At 48.0% G+C, this 15320-nt stretch overlaps 4 protein-coding genes across 4 annotated transcripts; 1 reads left to right on the top strand and 3 right to left on the bottom strand.

Annotated features, from left to right (window-relative positions):
- Positions 1–1107: 1107 nt before the first annotated feature.
- Positions 1108–3123, bottom strand: LY89DRAFT_786734 (uncharacterized protein). The gene is made up of 2 exons (XM_018223015.1): positions 1339–3123; positions 1108–1284 (listed from the first exon to the last, which is right to left on the bottom strand). The coding sequence occupies exons 1-2, from the start codon at positions 3038–3040 to the stop codon at positions 1229–1231; spliced, it is 1758 nt and encodes a 585-aa protein (XP_018065436.1). The 5' UTR covers positions 3041–3123; the 3' UTR covers positions 1108–1228.
- A 194-nt stretch (positions 3124–3317) lies between these two features.
- Positions 3318–5370, bottom strand: LY89DRAFT_625491 (putative eukaryotic translation initiation factor 3 subunit D). Its single transcript, XM_018211077.1, has 3 exons — positions 5096–5370; positions 3771–5001; positions 3318–3721 (listed from the first exon to the last, which is right to left on the bottom strand). Exons 1-3 carry the CDS (start codon positions 5307–5309, stop codon positions 3436–3438), a joined length of 1731 nt encoding a protein of 576 aa, XP_018065435.1. The 5' UTR covers positions 5310–5370; the 3' UTR covers positions 3318–3435.
- A 2935-nt stretch (positions 5371–8305) lies between these two features.
- Positions 8306–9261, top strand: LY89DRAFT_700382 (uncharacterized protein; the record flags this gene model as incomplete). The annotated part of the gene is made up of 2 exons (XM_018217118.1): positions 8306–8795; positions 8846–9261. The coding sequence occupies 2 exons, from the start codon at positions 8306–8308 to the stop codon at positions 9259–9261; spliced, it is 906 nt and encodes a 301-aa protein (XP_018065434.1).
- Positions 9262–12116: 2855 nt separating this feature from the next.
- Positions 12117–14675, bottom strand: LY89DRAFT_700381 (MFS general substrate transporter; the record flags this gene model as incomplete). Its single annotated transcript, XM_018217117.1, has 6 exons — positions 12117–12120; positions 13235–13382; positions 13439–13532; positions 13587–13734; positions 13767–14461; positions 14514–14675. 6 exons carry the CDS (start codon positions 14673–14675, stop codon positions 12117–12119), a joined length of 1251 nt encoding a protein of 416 aa, XP_018065433.1.
- Positions 14676–15320: the final 645 nt, after the last annotated feature.

Raw genomic sequence — 15320 nt, 5'->3', positions numbered from 1 at the left:
GTTGAGAGATCAGAGCGTGAAGTGATGAATTCTGAACTTTACTCCTTGCTGTCTGAGGCTGCGCACAACCCATTTCAGGTGACCACAACCCAAGGCAGTCTGTTGTTGATCGCCGCCCCATATCCATCTCACCACTTCCAAAATGGCACATAGTTGGTACCGGTAGGCTTTAAAGCGTCCCCGCAATTCGATTGTGTTGCCAGCAGTGCTGGTATGAATGGGTCCACACGGACAGCAAGCACATAGCCTCGAATACGCGTTGCGGCACGCTATTTTCTCGCTCAAACAGACAACACCGAACCACATAGAGTTCATCATGTCAACTATATTGCCAGAAGAAGACGAGGGATCCTTCAACTGGGGGCCGAAGTTAGTAGGAGGTCTCTGCTTTCGGCGAGGACGGCTCACCAAAGTTGTGGGTCGCAAGAGGGAAATCACGCTGTGGCGCATGTATCTAGATCCGAGATTCTTCTTCTTTGCGTGATCGTGGAGACAGGAGTCATATCGAAGCTCAAGCTGGTTTCATCATTAGCAAGAATTTCTCCCGGTCGAGAGGCCTACTAAATACTTACAGCCCTTCCGAGGCGCAATGCTGGGATTGTGATGCGCGATGGCGGGCGGCTTGGAGAGCCAGCCTCCGGCTATATCCTCTTGGGAGAGCTGCTTGAGGATTACTAGTAGAATCTGGATGCGGTTCTTGTCAGAAAATTAGGAGACGCGTTTTCTATCAGTGTATGAAGTACCTTGGCTCTAGCAGACTTCTGTCTTTTGATGGAAGGCTCGCTCTCATTCTTGTGTCCTTCGATGCTTGACTTGCAAGAGTGAGTCGTGCGGGCTAGGAGCCTTCCCGAATCACCTTTTGTGGGAAAGTTTGGGTTGTGTGAAAAAGTAAGGTGGTGGAATATTTCAAGTGATGGATTGAGGAGGAGCAACTAGCCGCTCGCTTAATGCCTCTCGTGACCCCACCTTGATTGACTGTCTATAGACCTGCTCAAAGTTCTGTGTCTTGCTGAATATCCTGCCGGAAGTGTACCGCTCAGGTGGAGTCTTTGAGACATCATGCAACCTCGAAGATGAATGTAAGTGGGTCATTAGAGAAAGATGATACAGGGCGGGAACAACTCTTCATTATTGTCCAGAAGGAATGCTAACAACTATCGGGTATCCTAGGCTTCATAAATCATAACCATTACGCACGTTCACCCAAGACTCCATGTCAATCACTACATTACTCCTCAATATCCTGCTTGATCAACTTCGCAACATTTTCTCCCGCAGCCCAACCTACAAACACAAGTCAGCATCGAATCAGAAACCCAAGACTGATGTTGAACTTACTCAGATCAACACTACTAGCAACATGCTCAATTGTCGCCGTATTCCAAACTCCCTCATGGACTTTGAAACTTCCAAATCCGGAATTTCTCGGAAACAGCAGCGGATATGCACGTTGAGACTGCACGGAGTAGAACCTTACACGTTCCCAAAGACTCCTCATAGTCTGTTCAGACAATGGCTTGTCGGACAGAACTTTGTACATCTTGAACACCGACTGAGCGCCAAAATCCACATCCGGGCCGAAGATATTCTTCACATGGCTGATCTCATGTATATTTTCAAACTCCTCAGGCAAGTTTGAGCCTCGAACCGGCAGGATTTGAGCTGGGAGGTCGCTCTCGTTGGTGACGTTGAAGTATTCTGCCTTCAAACCTTTCTCCGATATAAGGAATGTGTTCGTTACACGACGATAATACTCAGTCTCGCCCTCACCCCAAGGCGTTGTTAAGATGACCTTGTCGAACACTTCACTCCCATAACCTCGTCCTTTGAAACCAAGTCTCCATACCGGGCTCTTCTTTCCAACGACATGTTCTTGCTTCATACTCTGAAGACTCGTCCCCAGCCTGACTTCAGCACCACTTCTCTCGAGTAACTGCTTAAGAACAGTTTCCATCTTAATTCCATTCTTCGGTCTCGGACCACCAATCTCTTCCCTCCAAAGAGCAAGACTCAAAGCAAGGTCACTGATCTCCTCAGTTCCCTGCCCAAGCTGTCGTCGAACCTGACTCTCAATAATATCTTTTCGGTAAGCATCACCCACACCATTGACACTCAACCTCTCCCTCGCACTCATCTCAACACTATCCCTCAATCCAGCCTTCTGCACCCACTCCTCAACACCCTCAAAAGTCTCCTTACCACCCAACTCCACCATCCCCCTAAACAACCCCATCGTCCCCGTCGGCACATTCCTCGCCGCCAAAAAGCTCTTCCCATACTTAAGCACCAAACCCGCCCACTCCTTCCACCCCATCAACCCCCCAGGCCTCGTCATCCTAACAACAAACCCACCCCCATCAAAGAACCCCACCTCCTCACTCCCCTCCTTCTTCTTGTCCTCCCCAAACACCAACCCCAACACCCCCTCAGCCCTCCTCCTCACCACGCCCCTTTCATCAGCAAACAACTCCGCAGAAGCCACATCCTCAATCTCCACCCGCTGCCCTCCCCACATCTTCCCCTCTAACCTTAAATCCACGCCCAAATTCATCCGTCCCCCAACCCTCTCCTCCCTCTCAACAACCACGACCTCCACCTCGCTACCCTGAAGCTCCGCTAACGCCCACGCAGCACCCACGCCCGCGGGTCCGGCACCAATGATCGCTATTCGAACCGGGGCCGCTTTCTCCGGCGGCAGAGCTAGGGACGGGGGATGGAAGGGCGGGAATGGGAAGGAGGTTTTGAATACGGCGACGAGGATGGAGAGCGAGAGGAGGGCGAGGAGCGTGTAGCGGCAGGTTTTGTTGCTGCGTCCTCTCGTGATGATGGTTGGGGAGGGACGGAGGTAGAGGGGTCGGTAGAGGAGGGGGTTGTAGTGCGATTGGGTGGTGTTTGGGGGTGGGATGTATGTGTATCTTGCGTTTGGGTAGAGGAGAGGGGTGGATTCTTGTACTACGTGAATCCTGGGAGGAGGCTGAGAGCGGGAGGTGGAGGTGTATGCTGGGGGAGGAGAATCGGGGGTGGATTTTGAGGTCCGCATTTTGAGTTGATTAATGGTGGACAAAGGTGGAAAAATGGTAGGAGTAGAAGAATGGAGGTTGAGAAGAGAAATGTTGTGTGAATAGGCAGACGTGATGTTGGAATAGAAGGTGTGATGCCTTGTGCGGCGGTTCGCTTAAGCCACAATCTCGTGCTCCCCTTTCAGCGAATCAAGAATCAGTATCTGCTGCATGTCCTAGACATTCTGAGAAAATATTGCATGTCGACAAATCAGAGAACAGTAAAGCTTATACTGCAAACAGAACATGAAGACTTGTGCAGGATCAAGGGATTCATTAGCCATCTAGCTATGCACTATAGCGCCAAACCCCAGATAGATACGAGCAATACCTCGCGAATCCATGCATTGCTTTTTACAATAACAGCAAAACCTCTCTAGTCTTCAGCCTCCTCGACTTCCTCGATGATCTCACCCTCTCCATCATCCTCGAAACTGCCAGCGGGAACTTCGTACAGTCTCAAGATCTGCTTGTTAGGATCCTTGACCAGGACGAACTTGCCCTCGTCACGCTTGAGACACATGTCAGCGATCGTGCGAACAATTCCCCAGCCGTTGGACAAGCTTAGGTTCATTTGCTGGGCGAAGTCGCGGGGCTTCCAGCCTACGACGCCGAGGATAACGTGCTTGTCGTTCGTCTTGGGGTTTGCACGAGAGACGAATCTGTTTCGTGGTTAGTAGTGCATTCCCAGTGAAAGGTGAATAAACTTACCCAAGCTTCATGACATCAGCGCCGGCCATGACACTTTGAACGGTCCATCGTGCAAGTTTGCAGGAGTTGTTCTTCATCTCGGTGGCTACAACTGCACCACGTTGACTGACCAACTTGGTTCTCCAGTCGAGAGCACCGCCGCTTCCCTGAGCTTTGTGATCAAACTCATTTAGAGCCTTGACGGTCAAGAATTGATCTTCTCCACTGATGGCATTTTTTTGGACGGCATCGATCTCAGTTCGTACAATCAAGTGTACTGGTTCTTCATCGTTAAGAGAGAGGTCGAATCTTCGATATTTGTATGCCTTGGATGCCGGTGGCTCGGTCTCTTCTGCTGGGTTGTAGAAGGGATTCTCGTGGGCCATCTCAACCTTCTGCTCGCTCTCGATCATGACTTGGTTTGCGAAGTTATGGTTGATGTACGTAGCTTCCTCGGCTAAGGCACTCGGCTGGTTGATAGCATCTTTGCTACCCTCTGAAGCGTCCATTGGTGCATCAGCAGCGTTCTCGTTGACGGTGACCATGTCCAAGGTAGCGTTGTCTCTCTTATCGAAGAACAACTTGTTGCCTTGTCGGACAATGACAATATCCCAAGGATAAACTGATCTCGGAGAGCACATGAGCATGGAGAGAATGCTGTCCGTGGCAAAGATCGTCGCCTCATTCTTCTCTGCAAGCTCTTGAATAACAGGATCCGAGGTAGTGGTGACATTATAGGCGGCACGATCCACAACATTCAACTTGCGCTCGGCACTCTTGACAGGCTGCTTATCGAACGAACGATCGTAGTAGTAAAGGAAACCGTACCCATCAATATCCTCTCCAGAATCCGTATCGAGATTCAGCTTAGCCAGACGGACAAAATCAATTTCCTCCAGCATCTTCCAATCCGGCTTGATGTTAACAGACGCATCGCGGTTTCGTTGCGGCTTGTCGTAATCCTTCCAGCCGAATCGTCTTCCGCCCCGCGCACCACCACGGCCTCCTCTGTTGTCATAATTGTTGTACCCTTGCTGACCACCTCGTCCTCCGACTCTTTGGAATTGACCTCGTCCACCTCTGGTATCTGCGCGCCCACCTCGCTGGCCCCGACCTCGAGTGAAAGTTCCTCCTCGTCCAAAGCGCGTCTTCGTCGAGTCGCGAGTATTGCTGACCACCGAGAAGGAAGATTCGTCTTCCGCAAGCTGGACCGCAAATAGAGAAGATGTGCCAGCGCCATAGACTTGTTGATCTGTTCATAGAGTCAGTATGAGAGTTGCCCCGCGTCTGAGCTTCAACAGAAGCTAGAAAATGGATATGTTGCATTATATATGGGTAAATCGGACCTCTAAAATTTCTGTTATATTGTTGTCTGCCACCTCTGCCATCTCGTCCATCCTTTCCTTCAGTGGTCCAGTCGGCCATGCGACCTAATTTATCGCCTTTGGAGTATGGGGCGTACGGAACTCCATTTAATGTGGTTTCTGTCGACGTTGGTGGACCCCAGGAATCTTCTGATGGGAGAGAGGATATGATATCTGAAAGCGAAATGGGCGCCATGATTGCGACGAATCTTGGCGTTGAGTGTCTTTGAAGTTTATGAAATTCTTCAATCTTTGTCAAATATTTCGATGTGGGCAGTTTTAGTGGGGTTTGCCGACGGGATGCTTGATACGGCACGTGATTGGTGCTTCTCTGCTTCTTTTCATCTTTATTTACTAGCGTCATTATTGAGGACCAAGAGTAGTTTGAACTTTTATATTACTTATAATTAAGCGTAAGAAGCGAACGGTCATGATCAATAAGTCGTTAATCCTTCATGCGCTGAACCTTGCTCAAGATAGCCCTTCAATCCTTCAGTCTCCAACTCCATGCAACTCCATCCAACCCAAACATATCCCATTCCGACGGGTATTCAATATGCAGCACTCAGTTCAGGCTTGGTATAGAATATGCTTTCTAATGCATCACGGACCTCAAACTCTTCCAGCACTGCGCCAAAACTGGTCTTGTCAGTACAAACCTTGCAAACGAGATATCAAACTTACCCATAGCATCTTATCTTGCCTCCAAGTTCTTGGCAGATCTTTTGGAAGTCTTCGGGCCGCAATTCCGAGAAGCGAGGGTGGCCAAGTATAATTCCCCAAGCCATCACTGGGGTAATCTCACCGTCAAGATTCAGTCTTTTGCTGAGATCAAGCAAGTTTGCTAGGTCCGGTTTTGACAAGTCCCAAGTCTTCGGGCCATTACCGTTCATACCAGTAGGACTTGGCTGGTTATGTCCAAATGGGATTTCAGGATGATCTTCGACCCATGGGTCTGGAGGACATGAAGCCATCAGAGCATGACCACAAGGATCGCCTTCTGGTTCACTGGCTCGCTCAACAAGGAATTGCATGTGGTCCATGCATGGTTTCTCAAGCCTAATGCCGAAAAGTAGTCGTTAGCTACTGCGGGGGAGGCGACATGTACGCTTTCGAAGGATTGGCGTACGTTAAGACGAAGTCAATGCCTGTCTGATCATAGTCCACCCCTTGCTGAACTTGCTGCTGAGCAACGCTTCGACCGTTCATACCGGTCGGGGACTGGTTCTGAAATCCGGAAGAGTTTGGTGACAGAGATTGCGGTGGAGGGCTATAACTTTGGGAGCCTGGCGCGTAGCTTCCTGAAATGCTCCCGCTTGAAGTATAACCAACACTGGTGTTTCGAGTGAGCTCATCAACACCTCCGGTCCCGTTCCATGGTATGCCGTGCTGAGCCAACAATTGCTTGAGTTGGCGGTTTTCTTCTGCAAGCGATTCCTTATCACGAGAGACCATGCTGAAGTTTTCTTTCAATCTCAGAACTTCTTGCTCGAGTGCCTTGATATAAAGCTCTTTCCTCTCGCGGTGAGTTCTGTCACTTGTCAGTCTGTGCGTGTAGAATACAATGAGGTCTGCTCACCGTTGAGCTTGTCGATTGAGCTCCTGTCTCCTTGTTAATGCAGGTTTGCTGTCTGGCTTTGGCCCTCTTCTCTTGGGTGGTTGTCCATCTACGGTAGGTCGTTCAGTCAACAGTCTCAGGAATATATCGTTTCACGTACCGCGTGTACTCTTCTTTTCCGTCAAGTTCTTGAGGAACCCTAAACTCATCGACAGTGGACTCTTCCCGCTGTCCGATTGTCCACTGCCATATCCACTTCCACCCGATTTATTTCCATATGGGTCGACGGGAGACGTCAAAGACATAGCGGCGACGTTCGGTGGTAAGGCTTCAGAGGGTATAATTGCGGCGTAGAATCTAGTAGGGTCTTGTTAGCCACTTTCTTTCTTCTGCAATCGGGAAGCATCTTGTGGCACGATTCGACGGGTACAAGCTTGAGCGGGACCCTCTCTCGACGACAAGTAATTGACTGTATGTTGTGCATGATATACCCTATCAATTGCGACTTTCAAGGTAGCCGACGGTTGCGTTGAGCGATGAGTGGTGGGATCGTAATTGATGCTGTTGCAGTGCGCCTGTCGCCGCGGGGAAGGGAAGTATTTGGAATAAACAGGTCGGGTCGGGGGCCACAAGCAGACGCAATGAGTAACAACCTTTAATCGGATCGTCGCAGGGATGAGCCGCGTGGGAACCGACTGATAATTGGGACTTCGAGAGCTTTTTCACCGTCTCAAGATTCGGACTGTACCTTTTGCAGGTCGTGGGTTGAGTTCTGGATATATGGTGGGAAGAAGAAGTGGTCCAGCATTCGGGAAAGGGATAACGGCGGAAGAGTAACAACTGATGTAAGACAGGTCCCGCAACGGCCGGCTTCCAGTGTGAATGAACCGAATCCGAAGTCTGGGGCAGTGCTCGACAATGCAATTGAAGGGCAATCAATGTTGGTTATTTGTCACGCCGCAAGAGGTGAAGATTGAGATCTTTGAGGGCAATGGAAAGGTAGGTTGTGGCTGTGAGGGAGGGGATGGAAGGAAGACGGGTCGCCGTCGTCGTCAAATTCAGCTGGCTGGGATGCAGCTACTAAGGTTATTGTACGGGAGCGATTCTCTCCCTGTGCCCCTCGACGGGTCCTTGTCCCTCGCGGAAGTGAAGCAACCCTATTGCTGCACAATGCGTCGTATGCGTCCCCTGTCTCTCTTCTCATACTCTATTCCTATCGAGTCCTAGACTCCTGTCGAGCCGGTTCAGTCGCACTTTTCCCTTCTCGGCGACTAGTAAGCTGGTCGAGAATCGTTCATGCACTGCCGAACCCATCCATCTCATTGCAAATGCCGACCCCTCGACAGATATTCAACGAACAACTCCAGCGGATATTAAGAGACTCTATTATCCTTTTGCCAGAATTGCGCAATTCTCCATCTCAGCCCGATTCCACGTTGACAGAAGCTTAAACGTAAGCTCGCACGAGTTTCTTCACCGGGAGCCAAAGCTCTGGGACTCGGTAGAACCCGCGAGATCACCTGGAAGCAAGCCCGTGCATGATGCACATCTGCATCACCGTGGGGCTAGAGATTCTGTAAGTTACAGACCGCTGCTTTGGTCTTCCTCTTCTACAAACTCCATTCGACTTCAAAATGGCGGGAGTAGGCCTTCTCACCAGTGTTCGAGGGGCTCTCATCGTTATACCATGGGCTCTATATCTGGTTGTCATGGACTTGATCCTGTCAATTCTCCTTCCGTTCAGCTTCTTCTTTCCCAACTTTGTCTATGACACCTCGTCTTTCGTCGCCTTCACAAATTGGAATTGGATTCAATGTATATTCGAGGTCTTCAATGGCGGAAAGATCACTATGTCGGGAGACGAGCTTCCTGAAGGCGAGTCTGCTATTGTGATCTCGAATCATGTAAGCTGGACAGACTTTTACATGATTCAGGCACTCGCTATACGCTCTGGCATGCTTGGCAGATGTCGATGGTTCTCTAAGATTGAATTGCGCTGGGTTCCGCTGCTAGGGTGGGGAATCTGGGCAATGGGGATGCCTATGGTGAGCCGGCAATGGACCAAAGATAAGAAAGAACTCGATCGGGTCTTTGCTGGCATTACTCAGAAGAAGTGGCCCACTTGTAAGAAGAAACCAACACCGTATGTTATGTTCTATGCTAATATCTGCCAGGGCTCATCAGTTTCAGCGAAGCGACTCGATATACCCCAAAGAAAGCTGAAGAGGCCAAGATCTGGTGCAAAGCAAATGATCGACCTGTACCCAAACACCTTCTCTACCCGCGAACGAAAGGCTTCGTAACCACGGTTCAACATCTACGAAAGGCGAAACATATGAAAGCTGTTTACGATATGACGATTGCATACGAACATAATCATAAATTTCTGGAAGCTCCTACGATATGGGAATCGCTTGCCATGGGTGATCTGAGTGGAAAGAAGGGCTATAAATTCCACGTTCACGTCCAGCGATATCTTCTGGCAGATTTGCCTGAGAGTGACGCTGAATTGGCCAAGTGGCTGGAAACACGATGGGTGGAGAAAGGAGAATATCTGGAGGGAAAGAGGGAGGAGTGGGCAAGATCATAAGAAAACAGGGGACGGGATGAGAACGAAGACCGATCATATCAATATACGCCTGTGATGATTTACGACAGCATGCTTCCTTTCTGCCCTCTGCGGCTCTATTCTAGACATCGAGTCTCTATTTGTCTCATGTCGTATTCCTCGGTCTTGCGAAGAAAGGAACCATTCGGATTTATAGAGAGGCTCCGCATAGATAAGGTAGATATAGATCCTCATATAGCTCTTGACTAGTCAAAATATCTCTGTTCAATATCTCCAATCCTCATACAACTTTCAGTGATTATTCCCACGTCCAGTGAGCTACCCATTGGAATTTGTTCCTCCTGTTGCAGCAATATTCGTATTGCGTTGTGTGCTTTCACCAAGCCGAATTTGAGAGCGTTTACGTTGCTTACGTACTCTTACAGATTCATACATACTCGCTTTTTATTTCTGTGTGTCAATCGGGCGCAGGAGAGGGGTTCATGTAAAGATCAGAGTGGATCAGTATAAACTTAATCCGTAAGTTCCAGGTGCTGATTCTAAGTACAAACGAGCTCTTATACTCGAGCAGAAGCTAGTTTCACATGATCAGGGGTCATCTGGCGCTTTTTTCCGAAGATGTGTGGCTCAAAAACGACCAAAAGAAAACTCGATGAGGGGCTTTCAAGTTGTCAGCCAAAGTCTCAATTTCAGGATTGTCTTTACAAGAATGCTCATTATTTGGCTTCATTTGAACCTATAAATCTAGCAAGGGAGACATATCGAGGCAGAACGAAAAGTTCGGAGGTAGTCTCTTGCACACATTCTTCAGTTGGAGAGATCGAGTGAGATTGCTGTAGGAGTGGCTTGTGCTTCTGCATCATGTTGCGTGACTTGGAATAGACCCTTCTCGTTGTTAATCAGCTGTGCCGTATGCCGCTCTTCTCCAGCATCGCATTTAGTATTGGACGCATGGTTGAGGAATGTGTAGTTTTCCAAAGAACTGTCCACATGGTTGGCTGGAGATTGATACATCTGACGATAATGTTGCTGTTGCTATCTGGGCGCAGGTTTGAGAATGTGGATGAAATTATGGTAGAATAAGTGATTTACTGTAGCAGCTACGTGTTTGCATTCTTTCGTTCAGATTGTGGTATTCATGTTTCTGATTTTGCTTAATCGAAGGTGTAAATAGTTATCAAGTACCACTAGAATCTTTTCCAAAAGAAGCATCGAATCTTTTATCCCAGAGTTGGGCTATTTCAAGGTGGAAAGATCTTAGAGCTATTCCCTCTCTTGGCCGTACTTTATCAAAATCAAATTTACACTTTCAATTTGCTCAAGTGAACTTACATGACGTCTCAAGAGAGGCTGAGACATGGAAACTACATCATTCCTGGGCGAACGCAAGGGTAGTGCATTCCCCGGGACGGCCACTTCATAGCCCTTTCCATATCCGTGCCGCATTGCTTGTCAATTCATTGTTGTTTATGTTTATGTTTATATTTTTGGTTGTGTAAAATGTGGATTTGCGGATTGCAGAACGCCTCTGACATTCTCTTATTCTTGTATCATTCCTTGACATAGGATAAAGTGAAGTGGAATAGCTCCAAGATAGCGATACTAAAGTCCAACATCCATCAAATTATCTTCATTTTGACTATCACTAAGAAGTCCTTCCCTACTCAAATTGATCATGTCATTGTCCTACGCTGGCGCTATCAACTTGACCAATGCAACCTGCTTCAATTGGGAGTTGACAGACATAAAAGCCCCTGACTCAAGCTGGACTTGGCCCAAAACGATTAATGCTGGCGAAACTTACAGTGCCAATGTCTCCAGTATCAACGGCTCCGGCGGCACTGGAATGGTTCAATATGCCACGCAGCCTGGAGAAACTTGGGGCTACGTCAAAATTAACATAGCGTTTTCGGTCTTGCAAGCAAATATCAAAGTAGTGACTGAAGTCAAGCAGGGAACGCTACAAACTGGGACTCTGACGATACTTAGTGGCATAGCTGTACAGCACATTGTGTCAGGCCCAATAGATGGCGTCTACTGGACCAGTGATAGTGATCTCTCCAGCTGGATGCAAAATACTCTCAGTGTCATCGGAGACATGACTCTATCTCAAATTTCGATTGCAGGACGTCATGATTCGGCAATGGCAGTGAACAATGGCGAAACAACAAGGGCTACCGACGGGAATGTCCAGACTCAATCCTTGGATATCTCTCAACAATTAGTACAAGAAATTCGATTCTTTGATATCCGCCCAGTCTTGTTAGATGGAGTGTGGTATTCGGGGCATTATAGTAAATCTATCGCCGGATGGCAAGGACGATCTGGTGAAACAATATCTGTAATGTCGAACAGATCAATAATTTCCTTGTTGAGAACATGGAACTGGTCATTGTGAGCTTATCCCATGGTTATAATGGAGATGATACTACTAATCCATTTCGGTAAGTGGCCATGGATCGATATATTAGACTGCTGCTAATTCGCATGTTCTTACCAGAGACTTGAATGGTGACGAATGGAGCGAGGTTTGGGGTATTTTCACCGGCCTAGCTTTTGGGTTTGCTACCGGATTCGCAAATCTATCCACAATCAACCTGAAAGATATCATTGGTCTTAATGGCGGTCACCCGGCATCAATCGTAATCGTTGACGTTAAAGCGGACATTTACACACCCCCACCAAATTTGATCCTAAAGGGAATCTACCCGAAAGCCAGACTTGTTGTTTATGACATGTATGCGGAAAGTAATAGTCCGGATACTGTTATGACTGATCAGATCACAAAGATGGGAAATTGGGGGTATGTACTATTTTCTAATTGTTCCTTCTGTTACTGGGCTTTATGTTATGTAAAGTATCTAGTTTTGCACAAGTCAACTAACTCGCTTTACCTTAGTGGGCCTGATGGAGATTACCAGCTGTTTACATTATACTGGTGTTGCACGGAGACCTTCTGGAACGTTGTACCCCTTACGGACACAATTCTGGAGTTGGCAATGGATATCAATGGCTGGCTCGCACAATCAGCTGTCACCGCTGCTGAACCTAACTCGAAATTCCCCAACATTATCACTGAGGACTATGTCAATAGATCTGTAGCCGCCACTTGCATTGGACTCAACTATCTGCGCAAAAACGTTTGGAGTGGGGTACTCAGTCCAGGCCATATCACGAAACCTCCTTCGTAAGGCGAGAAATTATCCAGAGGTCACTCTTCACTTACGGCGTGAAGAATAGTGGATAGGTCGAAATGAAGGGATTCTAGTTTCTTTCTTCTCAGCATACACGGGTTTTTGAAATTTCCCTGTGTACTTAGCCAAATGGTGCTCGAGTGAACGGTGCAATTAAACGAGGTTATACAAAATGATGCACCAAGAACTTCACTTTGTTGAGAATGGAAGTATTCTCCTTCATGCTTGAATTGAACTATTGTTCATGCGGCAAAAGGTTTTTCGCCGCCTAGCCCAATCTAACGCTTGTATCCTCGTAAGAGTCTCCGGACCTTGTACGCGAATCGCCCTCGAATCCTCCAACATCAACATGACTTTGCCCACAAGCTCGTTGTTGCACTTCGACATGCAGCTGCTAATGCAAACCATATTCCGCATTCGTCAAGAGCATAGCTTTCCCATCCAACATCGCGTAGCAATTGACGAATCATCGTGCAGTGATGCGTCACCAATAGCGCCATCTTCGAATTCCGGAATCTGTCATGCACTACCACCATTAGCGTGTGTGCCAGGATACACTCGTGCTTCGAGGCGAGAATATGTGTGCTAAAGCGGCATTCATTAGATGCTAAGAGTCGGAAGAGGTGGATGGGAGGATTATTTGTTGATGCTGGAAAATGTTGGAAATTTTGTTAGACATTGTGATGCCAGAACCAAGCTGATTCCGTACGTACCATAAATTATTATATACTTTTCCTCCATTGGATGACATCGTTCAAACTTCTGTCATGTCCGTTAAGTCTTCCTCATTCGACTGACACTGTGAAACTGCATTTCTTCGAAATCTCCCCAGCTCAAACAGCAAGAAACTTGCCAGGATATACGATAATCCAGTGAAAACTTGAGCATGCAGATAGCTTCTTGCACCAAGCCCAGGTCGCCTCAATTTCAAAGCTATGGCTTCCGCGACTATTCATCCAAGAATCAGCTGCACGAAAAAGAGGATACATTTGATCGGCACTTACAAACTGTGGGTAGAACCACTGACAACCATATTATGGAGAGAAAAGCCGGGAGTTCTTTCAGTCCCACGACATCTGCGGCGAGAGGTGCAATGGTCTTTCTGTAGCATTTAGCTAGAGAAGCTTCACTTCGAAAGAAGTCATAACTCACAGCCCAAAATACGCCCAAGATTGCTCCACTGAGGAAAGCAAAAGTGACCAAAACGCTGAAGGTAGTTGCAGGCACCCACATCACGAAAACCAACACACCACAAACAAATGTAAGAGTGCCAGCAATTTCAACCCTTCCGTAACGATCGCTGGCATATATCCTATAGCCGGCCTCCCAAACGCAGCTCCCAAATTGAGAACAGCAGCCACAACAGCAGAATCAGAATTCGACCTGCCAATAGCAATCGCATAATCCGACAACGAGAACATAAGAACAATATACCCAAACATCAACACGAAGCTCCACCCCAATAGCAACCTAACTTCATAGCTCCTCCACAACCGAAAATTAAACATCCGCTCATTAGGCCGGATCTCCTCGTCTCTTGAACGCATCAACAGCGTCGCGACTAAGTTGACAACAAATACGACAGCGGCAGTGATCCGCAGTGACCACACCAGACCCACATTCTGAAGCATGGCCTCAGTAGCAAAACAAATGATATGTCCGCCGATCCCAGATCCAGCTGAGCAGATTCCGCTCGCGAGACTTCGTTTCTTGAGGAACCATTGCGGGATGATGGCCGTGGCGGGGATATAGATCAACCCGACTGCAACACCGATGCCCATACCTTGAGCTAAATACAGATGCCAGATCTTAGTCGCGAACGAAGCACCGATGAAACTGCTGGGGAGAAGGATAATGCCGAGGAGCATGGGAGTCCGCACTCCGTAGAGCTTCGTGAGGAGTGTGGCGATGGGGGCTATTAGCAAGGCGAAGGCAAAGTTGAAGCCGCCGATGAATGCGAAGTCGAGGGGGCTGCTGTCGGGGAATAGGTTGTGGGAGGGGTAGTAGGCCAGGTAGACGCTGTAGCTCTGAGAAAGGCTTAGCTGTTTGTGAGAGGGGAATGGAAGGAGGGGAAGGTACGGCTACGACGCCCCATGTGAAGCCGTTGATGAAGAATTGAGATATGACGCATATCCAACCGTAACCTCCGTCCGGTGGTGGAGGTGTGGCGTTTGGGCTGAGAGGTGGTGAAGTGTGTTCTAGAGGAGGAGGTGTAGGTGCGCAAGTCGGATTTAGAGACATGTTTTGAGAGAAGTTTGCATGAGGAAAAAAGCGCAGTGACAAGAGCTAGAAAGAAGAGGGAAGATTTAAAGCGAAGATGACCAGATCTACATCAGAAGAGCCCCTCATTGCCGTGATGGGCTCTCTATGTCCTACTTGAGGTAGTGGAGCCTCAAAAGTGGGACAGTGGGCCTGAATCAACATGACAGCCGGCACTACTAGGTTTCCACCATCAGAAAGTATATCTGTGATTGGTGTATTTATGGTGAAGTAGCATGGTGGCTTGCTAAACCTTGAGAATTGACTTGCCGCTGCGTGGTATTTGGGAGAAGATAAGATGATCGTCAGTACCTGCATATGAAGCAGAATGCAAAGCAGCGACAGATACTTCTCACGTGATTATCTTCTGGTATCTCAAGAAAGCTACCTGTTCTCTGCAGTTGAAGTGCCACCAAGCTTCAGGGTACATTGAATCCAGTTCTGAGGACTTCCAGTCTTGTGCAGTTAGATGTGGTGAGGAAATTGTTCAAAGTTGACCCACTTCCATGGGTTGTAAAGCTTTGTCTTTGGAAAGTACATTGCAATATTAGTTCTTAAACAAATGCTATGCTGATTGCATTTCTTCCAATTCGGGCTGAAGTAGAGGGGGGATTAGCACATCTCGCT

This window comes from Mollisia scopiformis (genome assembly GCF_001500285.1).
Source record: "Mollisia scopiformis unplaced genomic scaffold LY89scaffold_24, whole genome shotgun sequence".
Lineage (NCBI taxonomy): Eukaryota > Fungi > Ascomycota > Leotiomycetes > Helotiales > Mollisiaceae > Mollisia > Mollisia scopiformis.
The sequence above is the reverse complement of the archived record's forward strand: the minus strand, read 5'-3'. Positions and strand labels throughout refer to the sequence as shown.